General features: G+C 42.1%; 1 protein-coding gene across 1 annotated transcript in view; it reads right to left on the bottom strand.

Annotated features, from left to right (window-relative positions):
• LOC137379055 (protein Daple-like) overlaps nt 1–15,993 on the bottom strand; it is a 73,305-nt gene extending 57,312 nt beyond the window's left edge. The window contains exons 1-3 of the mRNA XM_068049668.1: nt 15,934–15,993; nt 5,684–5,738; nt 660–765 (exon numbers count right to left, since the gene is read on the bottom strand). Coding sequence (XP_067905769.1) covers nt 660–765; nt 5,684–5,738; nt 15,934–15,988 — 216 coding nt within the window. The 5' untranslated portion in view covers nt 15,989–15,993. The remainder of the gene's footprint in view (nt 1–659; nt 766–5,683; nt 5,739–15,933) is intronic.
• Between the last annotated feature and the right edge of the window lie 6,856 nt (nt 15,994–22,849).

Raw genomic sequence — 22,849 nt, 5'->3', positions numbered from 1 at the left:
GGAAAATGCGTTTGGTGGTGGCCTCACGCTGGAGGTGGTGGAAATGGCAGAGGATGATCTTTTGGCTGTGGAGGCTGGTAGGGTGGAAAGTGAGGACAAGGGGAACCCTGTCACGGTTCTGGGAGGGAGGGGAAGGGGTGAGGGCAGAAGTGCGGGAAATGGGCCGGACACGGTTGAGGGCCCTGTCAACCACAGTGGGGGGGAATCCTCGGTTGAGGAAAAAGGTCAGATTGGATTAAATCAGTCTGCAGTCAAGCTTTCTGACTGCCTAGGGGGTAACTGTATGTTTTTATTGGAATAGGCATAAATCGTTTACACGGTTTGCTTAAAGTTTTTTTTTACCCTTTCTCTTTAATAAAAGTTGTTTGATTTATAGTGTATTGTGTCAGTTGTAATTCTCGATCTCAGGAACCTTACATAGTCCAACTGTTTTTCTGTCTGTACACAGTTGCAATATATTAGACATCCTTACTGTCTGAACCTGCTCCCACTGTGCCAGATGTGTTGGCTGTTTGTACAATCCCACTGCCTCGGCATCCTCTCCATGTGTACAAGCTCGCACAACTCCAAGTCTCTTCGTTGTATGGTCTCACTGCCCCCGACCACAGTGTCGACACACTGTCCCAGTGCCCTCCACATCATTCTATTTCAGTACTAACCAGTTGGCTGTTTTGCCTCTCCAGTCGCCTATAAACTTCCTCCATGCTGCCCATTTCTTTTATCATTTCCTGGAGGGTACAACAATCATTGTGTGGTTCACGATACCTGTAAGAGTAAGTCAGCCGTTACTGCAAACATCACCAGTACCTTTGCAAAGTTTAAGTGCATGAACTGAGGGAGATGTGCACCAATTATAAACTGTTAAATATTGAATATTGCCCTAGAACTTAATAGTCATCAATGCTGTCTTTGCATGCAAACTTGCTCTGTTTTCCCTTGCTACACCACCTTCATTTCTGCATTTGTTAAAGTAACATAGAACATACAGCACAGAAACTGACCAATCCACCCATCTATTCTGTGCTGGTATTCATGCTCCACAAGACTCCTCCCATTTCATCTATCTCATCTCAGCCTTTCAGCATATCTATTTCCTTTTCACTCGTACTTTTCTAGCTTCCTTTTGAAAGCAGATAAACTACTTGCTTCAACCACTTCCTGTGGTAGCAATTTCCACATTCTAACCACTCTCAGTAAATAAATTTCTCCTTTATTTTCCTTTTGGATTTATTAGTAACTAATTTGTATTTAGGCCCTTAGTTTTGGATTCTCCCACAGTGTAACCATTTTCTCCAGATCTACCCTGTTTGTCGCATTAATAATTTTAAAGACTTCTATTAAGTCACCCCTAAGCCTTCCCTACCCCAACCTATTCAATATTCCTGATAGCTATAACTCTCAGTTCTGGTAACATCCTTGTAAATCTGTTTTGCACTTTCTCCAGTATTTCTATGTCCTTTTTTACAGTATGGAGACCAGAAATGTGCACAGTGCTCTAAGTGTGGCCTGGGTCCTATACAAGTTTAACATAACTTCACTACTTTTGAATTCTATACCCATTGAAATAAATCCCAGTTCTTTGTGAACATTTTTAATTGCTTTGCTGATCTGCGGTGCTGCCTTTACTGATTTGTTCATTTGTATCCCCAGATCACTTTGCTCTTCTTAAGGTGTAGGTGATGTTTCTATTTTTCTGATCAAAGTGCACTACCCCACATTTATCTAGGCTAAAGTTCATTTGCCAATTACCTGTCTGCAAGTTTTCGAATGTCTTCTTGCACTATGTTGCATTGTTCCTCAGTGTTAGCTCTAACCCCCAGTTTTGTATCATCTGCAAATTTTGATAGTTATTTGTTCCTAAGTCCAAATCATTCATGTAATTTATGAATAACAGCAGCCACAGCACTAATTCTTGTGAAACATGGCTTTCTACCTTCCTCCAATCCAAATAATTACCCTTTACCCCCAACACTGTGCTTTCTATTTTTTTTTAGTGAATTTGATATCCGATCAGCTCATGTCCTGATTCCACATGTCCTAACATTTGTCATGAGCATACCGTGTGGCACCTTTATCAATGGCCTTTTTAAAATCCAAATATATGACATCTACTACATCACCCTTGTCCACTTTTTCACTTAGCTCATCAAAGAATTCTATCAGGGTAGTTAAGCATGACTTAGCCTTTTGAATCCATGCTATTTTTATTATATATTCTGTCTCTAGATACTCTTCTATCACTTCTTTTAGTATAGATTACAGTATTATTTCCTATCATTGATACTAAGCTGACAGAACAAAACCATAGACCAATCAGTTTATCAAATATTTTCTCCTTTTCTATCCCAATTGTTTAACACTCTTTTTAAGTGAATCCTCTGGTGGTGACTATTTTGTTAACTTCAGTTAAAAACTGATGTTAAGTAGTCATTCAATATTTCTGTCATTACTTATGAGCTTATCTTGCTCAACATTTAGTGGCCCTATCCCTACTTTAATTTTCCCCTTTTTATTTATGTGTCTATTGAATACATATTTCTTTTCCTATTCCTTATAATTTGATTTTGTGATTTAGTTTAGTTTAGAGATACAGCACTGAAACAGGCCCTTCGGCCCACCGAGTCTGTGCCGACCATCAACCACCCATCCATACTAATCCTACACTAATTCCATATTCCTGCCACATCCCCACCCGTCCCTATGTTTCCCTACCACCTACCTATACTAGGGGCAATTGCTAATGGCCAATTTACCTACCAACCTGCAAGTCTTTGGCTTGTGGGAGGAAACCGGAGCACCCGGAGGAAACCCACGCAGACACAGGGAGAACTTGCAAACTCCACACAGGCAGTACCCAGAATTGAACCCGGGTCGCTGGAGCTGTGAGGCTGCGGTGCTAACCACTGCGCCACTGTGCCGCCTTTTTGCATTCCTGATGGGTTTTTTTAAACTTCCCTCCTAAGTTTTTCATATTGCCTTTTGTCTTTTCCTTTAGTATCTAAATATTTCTTGTATGTCTTTTCCTTCAGATTTATTTTTTTTCTCTTTCCTTTTAGGGGAATACATTTCTGTTGAATTCGATTGATTACTCTTTTAAAGATTTCCCACTGTTTTTCTGTCTTTGTTTTACAAATTTCCTCCCAGTTTACCTTCTTTAGTTCCACCCTATTTCCTCAAAATCTGCTCTTTCCAATTTAATACTTTAATCTTTAAAGGGTAGTAACAGACTTCAGGAGGACATAGACAGACTGGTGAAATGGCCAGTTACATGACAGAAAATTTAATGCAGAGATGTGTGAAGTGATACATTTTGGTAGGAAGATTGAAGAGAGGCAATATTAACTTAAAAGATACAATTTTAAAGGAGCTGCAGGAATAAGGAGACTTGGGGCGGGCGGTGCACATATTTTGAAGCTGGTAGGACAAGTTGAGAAGCCTGTTAAAAAAAGTTTTCAGGATCTTTTGGCTTTATGAAAAGAGGCAGAGTACAGTAGCATGGAAATTATGCTAAACCTTTTATAAAACCCTGGTTAGGACCCGACTAGAGTATTGCAATGAATTCTGGGCACCACAGTTTAGCAAGGATGTCCAGGCTTTACAGAGGTTGCAGAGGAGATTTACTAGAATGGTACCAGGGCTGAAAGGCTTAAGGGGAGATTTGATAGAGATGTTCAAAATTATTTAGGTTTTAACAGAGTAAATAAGGAGAAACTGTTTCCAGTGGCAGAAGGGTCAGTAACCAAAGGACACAAATTGAAGGAAATTGGCAAACAAACGAGGACACATTTTTATGCAGTGAGTTGTGATGTTTTGGACTCCACTGCATGCAGGGTGGTGGAAACAGATTCAGTAATAATTTTCAAATGAGAATTGGATAAATACTTAAATTGGAAAAACGTGCAGGGCAGGTGAGTGGGACTAATTGGATAGTTCTTTTAAAGGGATGGCATTGGCACAATGGACCAAATGGCAGCCTCCTATGCTGTATTATTCTATGATTCTACTCTAAATAACTCAGACAGGCTGATGTACATCAGAAAAACAGATCTTACAGTGTAACACAAGATGATTTTAATATGCCAATGCCTGTTAAGTGTTGTTGTGTCGAGGAACATTCCTGATAGCTGTCCATTTAGTGTCCTGCATCACAGGTACAAGTTCAAAGAGTGGAAGGCAGCTGCAACAAACAGGCACTAGTGGATTCTTTCAGCAGCTGGGTGGGTGGTGGCAGTTAGCCTAGGCCTTTGGTTTCAGTATGTTTCTAGTGAACTGTGCACGTATAGGTTTACTGAGTTAGCTCCTTGAAAACTGCTTCCTGGAAGCTTAGTCATCATCTGTGACACCCTGAGACAATCAAGAGTGATACACATCTGCCCTCTTTGTCCAGTAGTTGAACCATCTCGACTGGAATGCTCCAATTCAGCAGTCTGTCTGATAGCATCAGAGGTAAAAGATGGGAAGGGGGCTGTGTGGGTTGTCTATTCCCAAATTAGGTTCTGGTCAGGGGCCATGTTTCTGGCCCATTTTAACATTGAGCATGTGATCATTTTTTATTTTCTATATTCTAAGGATGAAAAGTGCAACCAAAAAAAGTAAAATTTGCATTTTATAGTAAAATGAAAGCAAAATACTGCAGATGCTGGAAATCTGAAATTAAAAACAGAAAATGCTGGAAATACTCAGCAGGTCTGCCAGCATCTGTGGAGTGAGAAGCAGAGTTAATGTTTCAGGTCTGTTACCTATCATCAAAGACGTAGCAGAAAGGATTTTTACCTATTTTTTTTTTCAGCTTTGCGCAGGACAAATAAGCGCTTCAAAAATCTGTCTTATCCGATAGAACACTCCCTAGTGTGCCATGTGGCATTTCTTTTGTCTACTTCAGCCATACTCCCACTCTCGAGTGTGAGACAGCTGATTTAGTCCAACATGTGCTGAATTTTATTATTATTTATTATAGATACAGCACTGAAACAGACGCTTCGGCCCACCGGGTCTGTGCCGACCATCAACCACCCATTTATGCTAATCCTACATTAATCCCATATTCCTACCACATCCCCACAATTCCCCTACCACCTACCTATACGAGGGGCAATTTATAATGACCAATTTACCTATCAACCTGCAAGTCTTTGGCTGTGGGAGGAAACCGGAGCACCCGGAGGAAACCCACGCAGACACAGGGAGAACTTGCAAACTCCACACAGGCAGTACCCAGAATCGAACCCGGGTCGCTGGAGCTGTGAGGCTGTGGTGCTAACCACTGCGCCGCCCTTGCATCACTGTGGGTACTTCTACAATGTACATTCATGTCCTCTAAGAACAAATTTTAGCAAGAACAGAACTTAAATCCAAATCCGTTTGTGCTACATTCAAACCCAGGCGACAAAGCTGAAAGGGCAGTGGCTAACCAAGTGTACCACTTGGACCCCTGTCCTACGGGAGTAATACTTTGCCACAAACGTAGGCAAAGATTTTCTTTTATCTTCTTTCACTGTTTCTTTTTCACTTCTCTACCCTTACTCCTTTTAGCATGATTTGTGTTGCATGTTATTTCATCACTGTGCATAGTCTTAGTTAACATGGAGTCAGCTTTCCCTCCTTTCCTGCTTCACATTTTATTTTATAAATTGGTAATTTCTTCAGTGAAAGGGTTTCATATCACCAGCTTTTTCCTACTTACACAAAATCTATAGCAGGGTTGCTTCCAGATGCTTTAATCTTCCCATGGACATTATCTATTAAAAGTGAAAGGGAACAGGATTATCTTCTAGTCAAATTTAAGACAGATGTCACACAGTGGCCAGGTGATACAGTTCTATTTTACGTTATTAAACCTGACTGAAGGGTCCAGGAACTGTTCATAACTGGTTGGTCACTTATTTCAGATTCACACCCCTCAGTTATCAGTGCACCTCTTCACTCCACCGCACCCCACCCCCCACCCCCCAAAGCATTTCTTTTCTAATAAACTTCATCTTAAAGCCAAAACAGCACCAAAGCAAAAAAAAAGTTGTTTATTCTTGGTCTGTGTACGAGATTAAACAGACTTGTGTATTGTTTCGGTTTTTAGTAGTTGGTTTCTGCAGTAAGTTGGAAATTTGTAATTGAAAGGCCATCTCAATTTTCAAGATTACTGCAAATTAATACAAGCTCAGAAGAGTGTCTTGATGCATTTTATGAGCATTGATTAACAGAATAAAACCATTCGATAAAATATGCCACAAGTTTGATACATTGGGGTAAGTTCAGACCTTGATATTCTTGTTTCCTCCAGAAAACATTTCCTTGGCTCTTTAAGGATTTTGCATTGAAATCCTCCAGGCTATTCTCACAAACTAGTTACTTATATATGCCTCATTGCAATGCCTCACATCGTCCTTTTCTGTGTTGCCTGCAATATGTTCCAATGGATATCTGAATGTTCAGAGGCAATCTTTAGCCAATTTATTTGACTCAGAATAAATACAAGAAGATTGATTGACTCAGTTGGTTACCACACAGTTCTTTCAGCTCTAGGATCCAAGTTGCTATGCAGCCCAGACTAATGTGATGAAAGGCTCCTTTCTCTGCTGGCTGTAATAGTCTTGAGTGAAATCTAAGTGGAATACAAGTGAAAGCTTCAAGCAGTCTCTGCCTAGTCGCTGGTGGGAACAAGTCCACAGCACAAGACATAATTACTAACCTGACAGTTTTTCCTTACAGAGGCCATGAAGACACGAGAAGTGGGAAATATGATAGTAAAGATACACTTCTGAGGTCGATGGGGGTTGGTGTGTGTTTATAGCATTTTGTCTGATTTGTTTACAGGGCTGGTAGTGAATCCTTGCATAGGAAGGTGGAAGAGACACTGGCCCTCTGCTTCCTGGGGTCAGAATTAACAGGAAAGAAAGGAAAACCTATAGTTGGGGGCATGACGTTTTAAATAAGTGACTGCGAGATGGAAACACACTGTTTGCAGTTAGAAGTTGCCTTGAAGGAAAGATGATGCCAAAACAAGTCAGTCAGCCCACAAAAAGGGATAGGGCATATGTTTTTTATGTTTTGGAGGAGAAAATCCAATTAAGTTAATTGGAATTTGCTTTGACTGTTACTCTCTGTTCATTTTCTGCCAGTGAACTAAAGCAAAATAATGATTTGTATCTGGCGTGGTTTTGCCAAACATTTCTCAGACTGCCTTTGAAAAGATTAGAGAAGCTAATGTGTGAGATACATGAATATCCAGTCTACATCACAAGGGGGCATTATTGTTACACCCTGGGGCACACTATCATATAGTTAGATAATAGACAGGACACATTTATAAACCAGTGACCAGCACTGCTGTAACTGAGAGAATGTCTCAGCAGACCTGAAATTTGAACACCTAGCTTACAGAAGGTAGGCAACAATGTTGTGATTTGCGGTAAACTAGTACTACAAATCTGTAACAACTACTACTTGCACTTAATGTAATAAAACATCCCAAGGTGCTTCAAAGAAGCATTATAAAACAAACTATAGCACCAAGACACATAAGGTGATATTAGAGCAGATTACCAAAAGCTTGGTCAAAGAGACAGATTTTAAAGAGTGTCTTAAAGGAGGAAAGTGAGATAGAGAGATGGAGAGATTTAGGGAGGGAATTCCAGAGTTTAGGGCCAAGGCAGATGAAGGCATGACCACCAATAGTGGAGCAATTAAAATCACGGATGCTCAAGAGGCCAGAATTAGAAGAGTGCAGACATGTCGGAAGGCTGTGTGCTGGAGGAGAGTACAGAGACAGGGATGGATGAGGACATGGAGGGATTTGAAAAGAAAAGAGGTAGGGATCAAAGATTTTTTTTTTGAGGGGGTGATGGTGGCAAATCTGGAGGAGGAAGGGATAGAACCTGAGGAGAGAGAACTGTTAACAATATCAGCTCACATGGGAGCCAGGAAAGGAAGTTGGGTAGTCAGTGGTGGGAATTGGGTTGAGTGAGCAGGAGGTGGATCTCATGAACAAGATGAGCTCGGAGAGGGCATGAGGGGAGATAGGAGAGAAACTAGAGAAAGCTACGTTGTGAGCTAGGGCAGGGGAGTTAAGAGCAAGTTTGGCCATGGGGCTAGGGGGAAGGGAGGGAATTGGCAGAATCAGTTGATCGGATGATCTCAATCTTAGTGACAAAGAAATCCATGAGCTCCTCACACTTGTTTTTGGAGGTGAGGGTGGAGGAGACTGGGAATATGGGTTTAAGAAGACTGCTTGCTGTACTGCACTCACGTCTGCAGCTTTAAAATGAACAACTTATCTTCAGGAGCGGAGAGCAGTCAGACCTATGTGGAAACACCGAGAACTGGGAGCGGATAAATTCAGCGCGAGGCTCGGGGCCTTCACTTACCTTCAGGAGCGGAGAGCAGTCGGACCTGTGTGGAAACACTGAGAACCGAGAGCGGATAAATCCAGAGAGAACCGTGAGCGGATAAATCCAGCGCGAGGCTCGGGGACTTCACTTACCTTCAGGAGCGGAGAGCAGTCGGACCTGTGTGGAAACATCGAGAACCGGGAACGGATAAATCCAGAGTGAGGCTCGGGGCCTTCACTTACCTTCAGGAGTGGAGAGCAGTCGGACCTGTGTGGAAACACCGAGAACTGGGAACGGATAAATCCAGCGCGAGGCTCGGGGCATTCACTTACCTTCAGGAGTGGAGAGCAGTCAGACCTCTTCAAGTGTGCCAACGTTTTGAAAAAAAAGCCAACAGTGACATCACAGGAAAGATGCAAGGTGATTGGTTGGTGAGTGACTGCTGTTAGGGAATAAGTCTAAATAGCTGAGTAAGTAACTAAAGTAAAGGGAAATGTCTACAGTTTTTAAAAATATAGTAGGTGTTTTTTTTTAGGGAATCAAGGACCCTAATGTAAATAATCTAATTTTTGGGTAATTTAAGGGGATAAATTAAGGGTAAGCCATGGCAGGTCAGCTCGGCAACGTGGAGTGCTCCTCCTGTGCACTGTGGGAAGTCAGGGACACTTCCAGTGTCCAGGGCAAACACGTGTGCAGGAAGTGTCTCCAGCTGCAGCCACTCGAAATCTGCGTTTCGGATCTGGAGCGGCAGCTGGAGACACGGTGGAGCATCCGCAAGTCTGAGATCATCGTGGATAGCACGTTTAGCGAGGTGGTCACACCACAGGTAAAGACTGCTCAGACAGAAAGAGAAAGGGTGACTGTCAGACAGAGTAGAAAAACTAGGCAGGTAGTGCAGGAGTCCCCTGGGTCCATCTCCCTTTCTAACAGAATTTCCACTTTGGATACTGTTGGGGGGAGAGAGCTTCTCAGGGAAATGCAGCAAGAAACAAGTCTATGGCACCACGGGTGGCTCAGCTGCACAGGAGGGGAGGAAAAGGAGTGGAAGAGCTATAGTGATGGGGGATTCTATCGTAAGGGGTACAGATAGGCATTTCTGTGGCCACAAACGTGACTCGAGGATGGTATGTTGCCTCCCAGGTGCTAGGGTCAAAGATGTCACGGAGCGGCTGCAGAAGTTTCTGAAGGGGAAGGGTGAACAGTCAGAGGTCGTGGTACACATCGGTACCAACGAGATAGGTAGAAAGAGGGATGAGGTCCTGCAACGAGAATTTAGGGAGCTAGGTAGTAGATTAAAAAGCGGGACCTCAAAGGTTGTAATCTCTGGATTACTCCCGGTGCCACGTGCTAGTGAGTACAGGAATAGGAGGATAGAGCAGATGAATACGTGGCTGAAGAGATGGTGCAGGAGGGAGGGCTTTAGGTTCCTGGATCACTGTGACTGTTTCTGGCAAAGGTGGGACCTATACAAGTTGGACGGGTTGCACCTGAAACGGTGCGGGACCAACATCCTTGCAGGGAGGCTTGCTAGTGCTGTTGGTGGGGCAGGGAGGGGGGGGGGGTGGGTTTAAACTAATTTGGCAGGGGGATGGGATACAGAGTGGAGGTACGTAAGGGGTGATGCACAGTCAAATATAGAAGAGAAACAGAGTCAGTCTGGAAGGCAGAGCAAATATCGACCTGTTAAGGCACAAGTGAAAAATGCAAGGCTGGATTGCATCTATTTTAATGCAAGGAGTCTTACTAGTAAGGCAGATGAATTGAGGGCATTGATTAGCACATGGGATTATGATATTGCTATCACAGAGGCATGGTTGAGGGAGGGGCAGGACCGGCAGCTCAATATTCCAGGGTATAGAATCTTCAGGCGTGACAGGGGAGGGGATAAAAAAGCAGGTGGCATTGCACGGTTGATCAAGGAGTCAATTACTGCAGTAAGGAGGGATGATATCTTAGAAGGTTCCTCAAATGAGGCCATATGGGTAGAACTTAAAAACAAAAAGGGGGCAATCACTTGACTGTGAGTGTACTGCAGGCCTCCAAACAGTCAGGGATGGATAGAGGAGCAGATATGTAGGCAAATCTCAGAGAGGTGTAAAAATAATAGGATAATAATAGTATATGATTTCAACTTCCCTAATATCAACTGGGATAGTCTTAGTGCAAAAGGCTTAAAGGGGGCAGAATTATTAAAATGCATATAGGAGAGCTTTTTGAGCCAGCACATAGAAAGTCCTACAAGAGAAGGGGCAGTACTGGACCTAATCCTAGGGAATGAAGCTGGACAAGTGGTAGAAGTGTCAGTGGGGGAAACTTTCGGGGATAGTGACCATAACTCTAAGATTTAAGGTAGTTATGGAAAAGGACAAAGATGGATCAGAAATAAAGGTACTGAATTGGGGAAGGCCGATTTCAATATGATAAAACAGGATCTGGCCAAAGTGGACTGGGAGCAGCTACTTGTAGGAAAGTCTACATCAGACCAGTGGGAGTCATTCAAAGAGGAAATAGTGAGAGTTCAGAGCCTACATGTACCCGTTAAGATGAAGGGTAGGACCAACAAGTCCAGGGAACCCTGGATGTCAAGGGATATAGAGGATTGGATCAGGAAAAAAAAGGAGGCTTATGGCAGATTCAGAGCGCTGAAAACAGCGGAGGCCCTAGAGGAGTATAGAAAGTGTAATGTGGTACTTGAAAAAGTAATTAAGAGAGCGAAGAGGGGACATGAAAAAACACTGGCGGGCAAGATAAAGGAAAATACTGAGGCATTTTATAAGTATATTAAGGGTAAGAGGATAGGCAGGGAAAGAGTATGGCCCATTAGGGACCGAAGTGACAATCTTTGTGTGGAGCCGGAGGATATAGGTGAGTTTTTAAATGATTACTTTTCAACTGTGTTCACTATGGAGAAGGACGATGTAGGTGTAGAGATCAGGGAGGGGGATTGTGATATACTTGAACATATTAGTATTGAAAGGGAGGATGTATTAGCTGTTTTAACGGGCTTAAAAGTGGATAAATCCCCAGGCCCAGATGAGATGTATCCCAGGCTGTTCTGTGAGGCAAGGGAGGCGATAGCAATGGCTTTGAACTTCAAATCATTCTGGGTGGACAATAGGAGTATTAATCAGGTGGTCACATGACTGAAACTAAACACAGATAACAGCTCTTATTACTCCAAGCATCAGGGAGAAACTAGGCAGTCAGCAAACAACAGTTGCAGAGAAAGCAGACAAGGCCGTACCATCGTGCCTTAAAAGAACTGGAGGCTGTGACATCTTAAGGTCTCCAAGCCTGTTCCTTTTCAAGTCCACCAGTACAGAAAAACGACTTCCTGTTAATAAGACTACAAGCAACTAACTTGGTGACCTGCTGAAAATCCATCTCTTCGAGAGAATCCTGCAATGACTTTGATATATGACTTCAGCTATCGAATCCACCTAACTATACTTCAGGAGGGAAATTGTATCTTCAACGGGCCTGCAAAGCAGGCTTTTTCCCCAGGATAAGCCAAATCATATGACGTACGAACTATTCCTTTGTTTGCAATTGGTAAAAGTGCACTATCCTCTTTAACGGCTTTCTTTCTCAAGTGTGTGTGCGTGAGTGGTGAGTGTGTGACGTAGCGTTAGATTTTCGGAGTGAACGTGTGAATAAAAATAATCCTCTTTATTTAAACCCACGAAAAGTGTTCTGCTGGTTATTCAAATTGGCCATACACTCAGGGGTTAAGAAACGCACACATCTTCCTTGTCAAAAACACACTGATTACGGACAGTAAAGGGAAAAGAACTGGTGTTTCGGTTCTCTCTCAATTCTGTCCATAACAGCAGGTTACAGAAATATGACAGTAAATGTATTAAGACAACACAATGAGAAATAAATAAGGGGGGAAGTTAATCCCACCCATCATAGCAGGTTCTACAACTCAATATAATGACTTTAATATCACTTGCATGAATCTGATAGGCACAAGGCCTCAAAACCAATAGGTCTCCTGTGACAGACGATATAGGGCTAAGCGTGCTAAGTGAAATGATAGCAAAATGATGACGAAACCTAATAAGGGCCAACAATCCTCATGAGAGTCAGTGAACTAGAGGCTCCACTAGATTGGAAACAAACATTTTCTATCTATAATCTTTCATAGGATTAACTTATTTCTTTTATAATGGTACAGACAGCATTAAAAGCCAGAGAGAGAGTCACAGAATATGGCTTCACCTCTTCCTACACCATCAGCACAAGAGCAGTATGTTTGAGGAAAAAGCCAAGCCATTCAATTCAAATATAAATATCTGGTGGATCTTATTTCTATACATGTTTGATTGACAGGTCTGTTGGCATTTGAGACACATAGTTAAATTTCCTTTGCCCCAATTATTTCTTTTGGAAAGTATTTCTCAGCCTGTCTTGTGGAGCAGTTGATTGAAGATTATGTTCTGTTCAGGTCAGTGAGGTACAAGGGAAACATTCACAAAGAAAGGTCATGGGACTGATGCTAGTGCCAAAGGGCTGAATTGTGAGGAAATGTGATCAAAATTTGGGCCTTTCCACCTTGATGGATGACTGGGAGGGATGTTTATAGAGATACATATAAATACCAACTGGAATATAAATGTTAATCCCATAGCAGTTGCAATGGTACAAACTTAGCATAGTATTATATTTTCAGATGCACTTCTCTTACCCAGTCATCTTTTATTCCTGTCCTTCCTCCATTGGTTTGATTGGTAAGAGGTGTTGCCATGGGGAATGCACCAGTTTATGGTGACTGACAGTTAACTGCCAAACTTTGTTGGAAATTTAAACCAGGCAGCTTGACTCTGATTGGTCAAGGCCTATCAGAGTCCACTTGCCAACTGTCACGGTCTTGTTTTTTCCCTCCTTGGAAATATTGTGTGTGCCTTTAAGACTGTAAAAAAAAAATCAGTGCAACTTTAAGACAGAAGGTTCCGGAGACTCAGTCTGCCAGTTGCATTCTGGTTGCCAAGCAACAACAGCAGGACAGGTCACGTGATTCAGTGTTGCAGATTTGACTTTTTAAACCAGCTGGCAGAGACTGGTCTTGAGCAGAGAGTTCTGGGGTGATTTGAACTGATGAAGCTGTGTTATTCCTCTCTCAAAATTCTACAAAACTTCAAACCGAATTAATTCCATAAGAAAAGCTTTTTTTCCCCCCAACAAATTATTGGTATGTGCTATGTTCATCACTGAAGGGACAGTTTAATGCTACAACAGCTGAACTGCTGAATTCTTATCTTTGAAGGACTTTTTTTCCCCATTGGACTACTGTGAAGACTTCAAGCGACCTTTGACTGTTTCTACATTGGAAGACTCCATTTGTCAGGAACATAACTTGCAAAGGCATTATGTTCTTAATGGTCAGTTAATTAAAAACTGAACTACTGTTAATTTTGAGTATATGTATGTGAATGCAGGAATTAGATTTTTAAATAAGAAGTTATAAGATCTTTAGACATAGGTTTATCTTAGTATTTAAGCTTTTAGTTTTTTGTTAAATAAATAGTTAATTAGTATCCCCCAAATGAAGCAGACCAAACCAGGTAGCTTTAGACAATAATAAGTGTTCAATTTGGCTGCTTTTCTGATTTGGAAAGCTTAAGGAAATAAGCTGTGACCTGTGAAGCGATGGGACTGAATTAACAGTGCGTTGCTCCCACCATAGTCGTAACACCAACCAATCCGCACTCTCTTCTCATACAGTGTAAATTTTTTGCTTTCCCTTACATTAGGACAATTCACAAGAATACCAATGTATGCAAGATTTTCAAGCTTCAAGAAAATGTCTCTAATTTCAGCACAGCACAGAAACTGGCCCTTCGGCCCAACACGCCTGCGCCGACCGTCAAGCAATCATTGCACTGATAATCAGTCAACTGACAGGGCTGAACATTCCCAACCCCGCAAAAGTGGCTTTGGAGGTGAGTAAAATGCAACCAACTTAAGTCGGGCACGGCTCTGCAACATGTTCCGGCCTGCATACGCTTTTCCTGGAGACAGGAAAACCAGTAGCGACGGGTAGCCAATTAGGGCACTTAATGGGGAAATTATCCCCTATTATGGAATTGGATCTCAATTTTTCCGACAGTACATGGGCCCTTCCCTGTGTCAGGAGCCTGGAAATTGAGCGGAGGCAGCTTCACAGTGGGAGGTCTGAGCCACGAACCATGTGAGGCCTTTTATTAAGTTGCTGGCATTAAATTGCCGTGCTCAGGTTCTGCACCCTCCAAAGCAGAAGGCATGCCGTTGCAGCCACTTCATGAAGACTGATATCTCCGCTAATGCAGCTCTTGCTGCAATAGCAGCCGCTACACTCAGTCCTATTGAAGGTGGCTCCAAGGCGCTGCTGATGCTCCTGCTGCTGGCTCCTCAGCAGCATCCACCCTGCAAAGGAGGCCCTCTGGCCTCTATTCACGGGCTTCGCTGAACGGAGCTCCCGACCTTGGAACCCGGCTGCCATCCCTAATTGGACGCGGCTCTTGGAGGCGGCTTCTTAATTGGCCACCTCCATGAAGATTGCATCTGATGTCCTGCCACACCCATTTCCGGGGTCCCAACCTGGAATTGAGGCCGCCATCGGGATCACGACCCTCCCGGGAAAATCCAGCCCACAGACTCTTGTCAGGATATTTAAGAGCACCACTTCAAACCATAATAGTAACAAAAAAGCTCTCCCCAATCCCCTCTCTTTTGTTTCTTCTTGTGAACTTGATCTCAAAAGAAACTTTGTGCTTAATCTTTCTATCAATACCAATAACTAAGGAGGCTGCTGACCTGCAGCACTGTATTCATCAATGCTGTACTGTATTATGATTAGCAACAAGTCAAAACCACAGGCACGCCATTATGAAGGAAACAGTACACCACACATTGCTATCATACATCTCTCTCTCTCTCTCTTTGGCCTCCTTGTCTCGGGAGACAATGGCCTGGAGGTGGTCAGTGGTTTGTGGAGCAGCACCTGGAGTGGCTATAAAGGCCAATACTAGAGTGACAGACTCTTCCACAGGTACTGCAGGTAAAATTGGTTGTCAGGGCTGTTTCGCAGTTGGCAGTTGGCATACATGCACAGCTATGATCATGACAAAATCTGCATGTATCTTATTAAAATGTTTGTGTATTTTAACTTGCATACAGACAGTAGATGATCATTGCTTCGGGAATGTATTGGTATTATTAGTGCTCCAAGCTCCAGATTGAGCAAAGAAACACAAGGAAACTTTATCTATAAACCTTGATTTAAGAAAATCCACAATGAAGAATGTTATAAATGAGAGGGTCATAATTTGCATGTTATGGAGTGAGATCACAATTTACACAAGGGGGCAACAACAGAGCTACACCTGTTGCATAAGGGTTTGAGTTTTGCAGTAATCTCAGTAATAGAACCAAAGTTCAGAGTATAGTTAGACCTTGAATTTGCAATAAGGTTAGATTGGTCTAAAGCATAAGTCTTGGAGCTGAAGTGTGAAGATAATTTGCTGAAGATAATTGTGGTTGAATATTGCGCTGTTCCAAGCAATAGATAATTTTTTTGATTACTGTGCCAGTGAACTCTCCAGTTGTGGATGTTTTGTATTCTTACCCTGTAGGTGTCTCTCAATGCTGATGGCACCATTAGGTTCCAGTCTGATTGACATTTCTAACAGATGTCTTCACTCTTTATCACAAACAAGAGGTTTCTAGATAAGATTTTTTTTAAAAGGAAAAAAATTCTATTGGTGAAAAGACAGACTTGGTACCTGCAGTGTTTACAATTATAAATATTAAAATGCTTAAACTTATTTTCTAACATATGATAATGATCAGAAACTAGTTCCCAGTGTAGTTTTACAATAAATTCATCAAATATGGTTCAGCAGAATGCAGGAAGTTACATTACAACAATAATACATTGCATTTATATAGCACCTTTAATGTAGAGACAGTCCATGGTGCTTTGCAGAAAAAAATGAATGGACATTGAACCATGGAAGAGGAGTTAGGAGAGGTTACTGAAGGCTAGATCAAAAAGGTGGGTTGGGAGAAGGGTTTAATATGGAGGACACTCATGTAGAAAATCATAGGGGTTTAGAAAGGGAGTTCCAAAGAATAGGATCAAGGCAATTGATGGTGGGCTGAAAGGGGGGGTGGGGGCAGGGTGGTGGTGGAGGTACAGATAAAGAGCTGAAAGGCCACAGAAGAATTTCAAAAATGACTGTGATGCAGTACTGTTTGTGTTTTTCTTTTGAGACAGTCCCTGATTTAAAACTGAAATTAAAAGATTTTTGGTGAGACAAACCCAGGTTAGACAAACAAACAGTACTGTGACTGAGGAAAAAAAACAGTTGTTTTTCTTTAACCAAGGACATGTGCCTGAGAGCTAAAGTTTCAGCTCGATCAAAATGTTTTTGAAAACAGACCCAGCTGAGGTCAGAAACAGAAGCAGATGGGGCCCAAAAATACCACCACGGCTGGTGTGCTGGTTTCCCAACCCTGTTCCGGTATTGGCTATTTTGGCTGAGGCAGTTTCAGGGCGGGCAGCCAGTTAGGCTAGTCAGAAGCCTTTTTAAGGGTAGTAATGGAGGCCGACTGGGATTTTCCAGTCGACCTTCAGTTTCCTGATGCAACGGGGGTGGGGGGGGGGGATGCAAATCAAGCTGTCCTGCAGGCCCTCCCTGCCTGGGTGTGGGTGCAACCAAAGGACACCCTGTAGAGGGATTTTCACCATCCCCTCCCCTGCCCCCACAGTGATAGCCTGGTTCCTTTTCTCTATTTTTAAATTAAATTTTTAAAAAAGTTGCTGAGTTGCCACCTTCAAGTTGAAACACCTACCATTCATTGCAGCCGGCTGCTCCTCTGAAGCTGCAAGGTCTCTGATTGACCCTCCAGCTTCGAGAGCCACCCGCTGCCCTTAATTGGACTGGGAATCTGTCTCCATGCCAATTACGGGGACACCCCAGTCAAAATTGCAGTGAGTGTCTTTTCCCCCCCAGGGGCAGATTCAGGACCTGGAGAAAGTCCCAGCTCCTGTTTCCCGCCCCCAAAGTGAAAATCAGCCCATAGTGTCTTTCACGATCTCAGGATCTCACAAGGTGTTTTGCTGCCAATTAATTATTGTAATATAGGAAACGGCCAATTTGCAAACAGTACGATCTCACAAACAGCAATAAGCTAATGACCAGATCATTGTTCTTTCAGTTATGTAAAAAAGAGAGGAAATGGAAAGAAGCTTCCAAGTGATGAAGGCTCAGGCTTGGGTTTGCAATCTTCTCACTTAAGGTTGCATAAATGGAATTGTACTGGGGATAGTGATAGGGTGGATGTCACAAAATCAATTTGAGCGAAGAGTGGAGGAAGAAGATCTCAATGAGATTCTTGGTGTAGGTGGCTGACAAGGATTTTGAAAGAGAGGTAAGAGGAATGAAGGAAGAGAGAATGCCAGAGGATTAAGGGGAGAAGCTATGGTAAGATTTGGCAATGAGAACTATGCCACCACAGGACACTTTGGGCAGGGCCTCAGTAATTGGCTTTCCTCAAAATAAATGCCTTCATTAATTGGCATGAGCAACAAAACTTCATGAAACCACAGAGAGAAACTGATGAAAACGTGGACATGCAGGGGGTTAATATATTGGTGACATGGCACTCACCTGAAATCTCACTCCATGCCATTTTATATCGGGCGTGTTTCAGAAAGCAGGCGAGAGTCTCATTAAAATGTAAAAGTCGCAGTCCAATGATGTCACTCAGACCATGACTCGATTTTAACCCTGGGTTGCGTGGATCATGCTCAGTGCTGACTGTACGTATCAAAACAGCGACAAAATGGATCCAGGGCCAGAAGATGCTCAGGTAAGTAAACTTTAAAATTGTTTTTAAAAAGGGCCTCACATTGGCAGGCAGGAGTGAGCCTGCTGCTTACCTCATTGGCCCCATGCCCATCCCTCACCTCGAGTTCAAATTGGGGCTTAACTTTAGATGTGGTAAAACACTAAACTGAAAAATGAAGCTTGGTTTATTCAGATGTGTAGGTGCAACCTAGCAAAGTACCACAGAAAGTTGCAGCAAGTTTTGAGGGTGCAGTTACTCTGGGGCCAAAATCCCAACAAATGCTGGACTTTCAACTCTCCCACTAACATCTAAAAGCTTCATCCAACCAATAATAATATCCTGGTAAGTGTGTCTCCTGTACCTTCCCCAGTGCAGCCAGATCTCCATTGGATCAACACTGTTCAGTATTACATTCAAACAGACTGCCTCAAGTTTGTTTTAAGTGGAGTTATATTGTGTCACATACATAGATATGTCTCAAAGCTACATGTCTGTGATATGGAATAGGTTTAAGAGGCCCATGGAACCTGCTTATATTACTGCAGGGAGACCTTGAATACCTTGCAAAGAAAAATTGAAATCCTTAAAACGTAACTGCATAATTGAACAGGGGCATCATTGGTGATTGCAGGCAACTGTTCTGTATCTGACAGATGCAGAATGCCATTGAACAATAAAGCTGGAACTCTCCAAGGCCCTGAGCCTCAGGCAGGGCCTGCCAAAACACAAGCCTCACTGGAAATTCACAGGTGCACTGCAATGCTCTAATGAGCTAAAATCACTCATATGTACTGGGATTTTAGGAAGCATATCAAAGATTTTTTTAATGTGGGTATCAAGCATACATATATTAAGCCTTATTAAGATACAGATGTCTGATTTAGTATTGCAATAACCATCATCACTAGATAATATAAAATATAAGTGTGTTTTCTATATCACACATCCTACACCAGGCTCCTCAATGCATGGAAATTTACATCTTTTAAGTAAATTCTGCTCCAAGATTGAATTTTTCACATTTATTGACTGTAGTTTGAAATAACGCAGCTGGTGAGTCCAGAACCAGGGGACACAGAATCAGAATAAGGGGCAGGTCATTTAAGACTGAGAAGAGGAGGAATTTCTTTACTCAGAGGGTGGTGAATGTGTGGAATTCTCTAACCCAGAGGACTGTGGCAGCTCAACCATTAAGCATGTTCAAGACAGAAATCAATAGATTTCTGGATACTGATGACATCAAGGGATTATGGGGATAGTGGGGGAAAAATGGCGTAGAGGTAGATGATTAGCCATGATCTGTTTGAATGGTGGAGCAGGCTCGATGGACCGAATGGCCTACTCCTGTTCCTATTTCCTATGATCCTATAATAGATGCCTCTCCAGAAGCACAGTGTAAGATTCTCTACAACCCTATCATCAGAACCATTTGTTAGCTCAATGTAGCAAAATATTTAAGAGGAAAACTCTTCGCACCAACAGAGATGCAACAATGAAAAAAAACACTTGAATTTCTAAAGTGCCTTATCACAAAGTGACACAAAGCACTTCACACAACTATGATTATTGTTGAAGTGCAGTGACTGTTGCTTTGTAGGCAAATATGGCAGCCATGCATCAGTCCCACAAGCAGCAATGAGACAAATGTTAATCTATTTTTATTTTAAGAGGTGATATTGGTTGGGGCCAGGTCACCAGAAGAACATCCACCTGAACAGGCAGACAAAGCTTGGTTTACTGAAGGATGGCACTGCCTCGTTAACTCACTGGAATGTCAGACCAGTCCTGATGTGGTGCTCAAACCTCTGAGAGTTGAAGACTAAAGTCTACCATCTGAGCCAAGTTCACCCAATAATCTATGATAACTTAGATATACTGACACACAAAAAAAATGTGCTATACATTAACTAGGATCTGCTGTTTAGGGAGAACTGTAGCTTGGAGATGAAGTATTTAGCCACTGCATCTTCACTTCTGAGATGCAATCCAGCCCAGGCTGGTGAATCAAAGTCCCTTTTCTCTCCAAAGGCTTTATATGGAACAATTTCATCAGACAATCCAGTAGCCTTACAGGGATGGTCCACCAGCTGCCAGCTAAACCTTACAGTTGTGATGCGAGCCCAACATTCTGAAAGGCCCTCTGTTGTAAAAATCATAGCTTTCTTGTGTGAATTTATCATAACTCTATGTCAGGACAATGTACAGGAATATAACTATTATAATCTATAAACAGGCACAGTGGCGCAGTGGTTAGCACCGCAGCCTCACAGCTCCAGTGACCTGGGTTCAATTCTGGGTACTGCCTGTGTGGAGTTTGCAAGTTCTCCCTGTGTCTGCGTGGGTTTTTGCCGGGTACTCCGGTTTCCTCCCACCACCAAAAGACTTGCAGGTTGATAGGTAAAATTAGTCTTTATAAATTTCCCCTAGTATAGGTAGGTGGTAGCAGAATATAGGGACAGGTGGGGATGTGGTAGGAATATGGGATTAGTGTAGGATTAGTATAAATGGGTGGTTGATGATCGGCACAGACTTGGTGGGCCGAAGGGCCTGTTTCAGTGCTGTATCTCTAAATAAAATAAATAAAAAATAAATAAAATAAATACATTTTTGAAAAAAATTGGAATTACAGTACCATTGTAGAGGTGTCCAGTATTGCGTTAAGTCCTGCAGTCAGATCCCCTAATAACAATTCTGCCTGGTTACTATTTTCTCCTTCTGGATTGTGCAGTTAATTGTGAAGTCACAATATGGGAGATTCAGATGTCACAAAACTGTAAGTAACTTCCTGTTCCAGTATTACATAGAGACATTTTTTGATAGAAAGCACTGAAGAGTAAGTGGTTAGTGGACACATTGGAGTATAACAAATTGCTCAGTGACAAATCTGGTATTAATACGCTTGTAAAATTCTCAACCTCATGTTTAACCCACTTCCTACCTCCGCAACTTTCTCCAGCACTATCCTCTTCCCCCCGAGCGACTTGTTCCTCTAACTCTGCCCTCTTGTGTATCCTCCCAACCCTCACCACCCCCCCACCCCCCACCTCACTCACTTCACCCCACCATTAGCACCCATGTATAAAGCTGCCTAGTTCACAAATTCTGAAATTCCCTCCTCGAACTCCTCCACTTCCCTCTTCCCTTTTAAAATCCTCCTTAAAGCCTCTATAACCAAGCTTTTAGTCACCCAACTGAACACCATATTTGGCCCACTGTTCATTTTCTCCTTATGCATCTGTAAAGTACTGTGGGCCTTTTTTTTAAACTTTGAAGGCATTATATAAATGCAAGTTGTTGTATTCTTTTATATAAAGCAACCCAGTTCCAATGTGGATTCATATAAATCGTAATAATTACTCCATCATTTACTTTGTTTAAACAAGTTTTACCAGTTTGCTGAGGTGTTTTATCACTTTTTTTTCATTTATTTGAAAATAATTTTCACCAGTTACGAAAAAATAAAATATGGAAATGCTTTAAAAATCACTGGCAGTTGTGGCCCTCCGCAAGTTGATATAAGTTTCTGGGCCTGTTATAGACTGCAGTGTGCAACATTTCACCACTATTGCGTTTTTTTTGGTAATGACTTGAGAAAGTCTGTCGGAAGAAACACGAGTGATTACGAACAAGAACAGTTTGTGTGTAAAATATTGAGAATTCTTTATTATGTGTGCATGGGATAATCTATTAGATTCTCAGGCTTTTGGTCACATCCATCACTACTCCAGAAATTAGATCCAGACATGCCAGGAGACATAAATGCTATCTGCAATTCACAAGACAGGCTTACTGCATATTGACCTGCGCCCAATACCTAGATCAAGGACAGCTTTTCCTGCAGAAGTGAGTTGCCACATTATGAAGCTTTCATGTTTTTCATTTTCCAAGCCACTCCAGGAAACAGCAGTCACATCAGACCGTCTGCAGTGCACGCATGTGATCAATGAACTGACATTCATTATGCTTTTTTAATTTGCTCTCAGGTTGTGGATGATGTTGGTCGGACTGCAGTTAAGGGGGAGTACACTTTATTTGTTCACTGATGTGAATAGCTAATGACTTGAATTTGCTTGCTTAAGACTGTGGAATAGTTGTAAAAACACAAGTAGCAGAGGTGCAAGTGAACAAATAAAAACAAGAAATGCTGGAAAGACTCAGATGAAAGGTCACCGACCTGAAACATTAACTCTGCTTCTCTCTCCACAGATGCCGCCAGACCTGCTAAGTATTTCCAGCATTTCTTTTTATTTTATATCTGCTTTCTTTATGTCCTTTTCCAAACCAAATTATAGTCTTACTATAAATATTACAATGAACAGGCAGGTACTCAATATCACTTAGATTGGCACCCAATTATCGTCTCAAGGCCTCTTCATGAGAAGAGGTGCTGCTGCTGTTGCAATCATTCCAAGCAACAAGAATAGCAATTCAAGGCTGTGAACCTTTAAAAGAATTTGATCTGTGCACCCTCTACCTCACACGTAACCAAACTAAACAAAGCAAGCAATCAATCACCTCAGTGAATATTATGCTTAATAGGAAAGAGATTATAGTCAGGCAAATACATTGTTCGCCTTTATATACTTCAGTAATCACTCTTCAAATTAAAATACTGTTTGTACATTACTGGTAAGGTGGCCTCAACACCAAAGAAAAATCAAGTGGATGTCTGGCCCTTTAAAAGTTTT

This window comes from Heterodontus francisci, chromosome 17 (assembly GCF_036365525.1).
Source record: "Heterodontus francisci isolate sHetFra1 chromosome 17, sHetFra1.hap1, whole genome shotgun sequence".
Lineage (NCBI taxonomy): Eukaryota > Metazoa > Chordata > Chondrichthyes > Heterodontiformes > Heterodontidae > Heterodontus > Heterodontus francisci.
The sequence above is the reverse complement of the archived record's forward strand: the minus strand, read 5'-3'. Positions and strand labels throughout refer to the sequence as shown.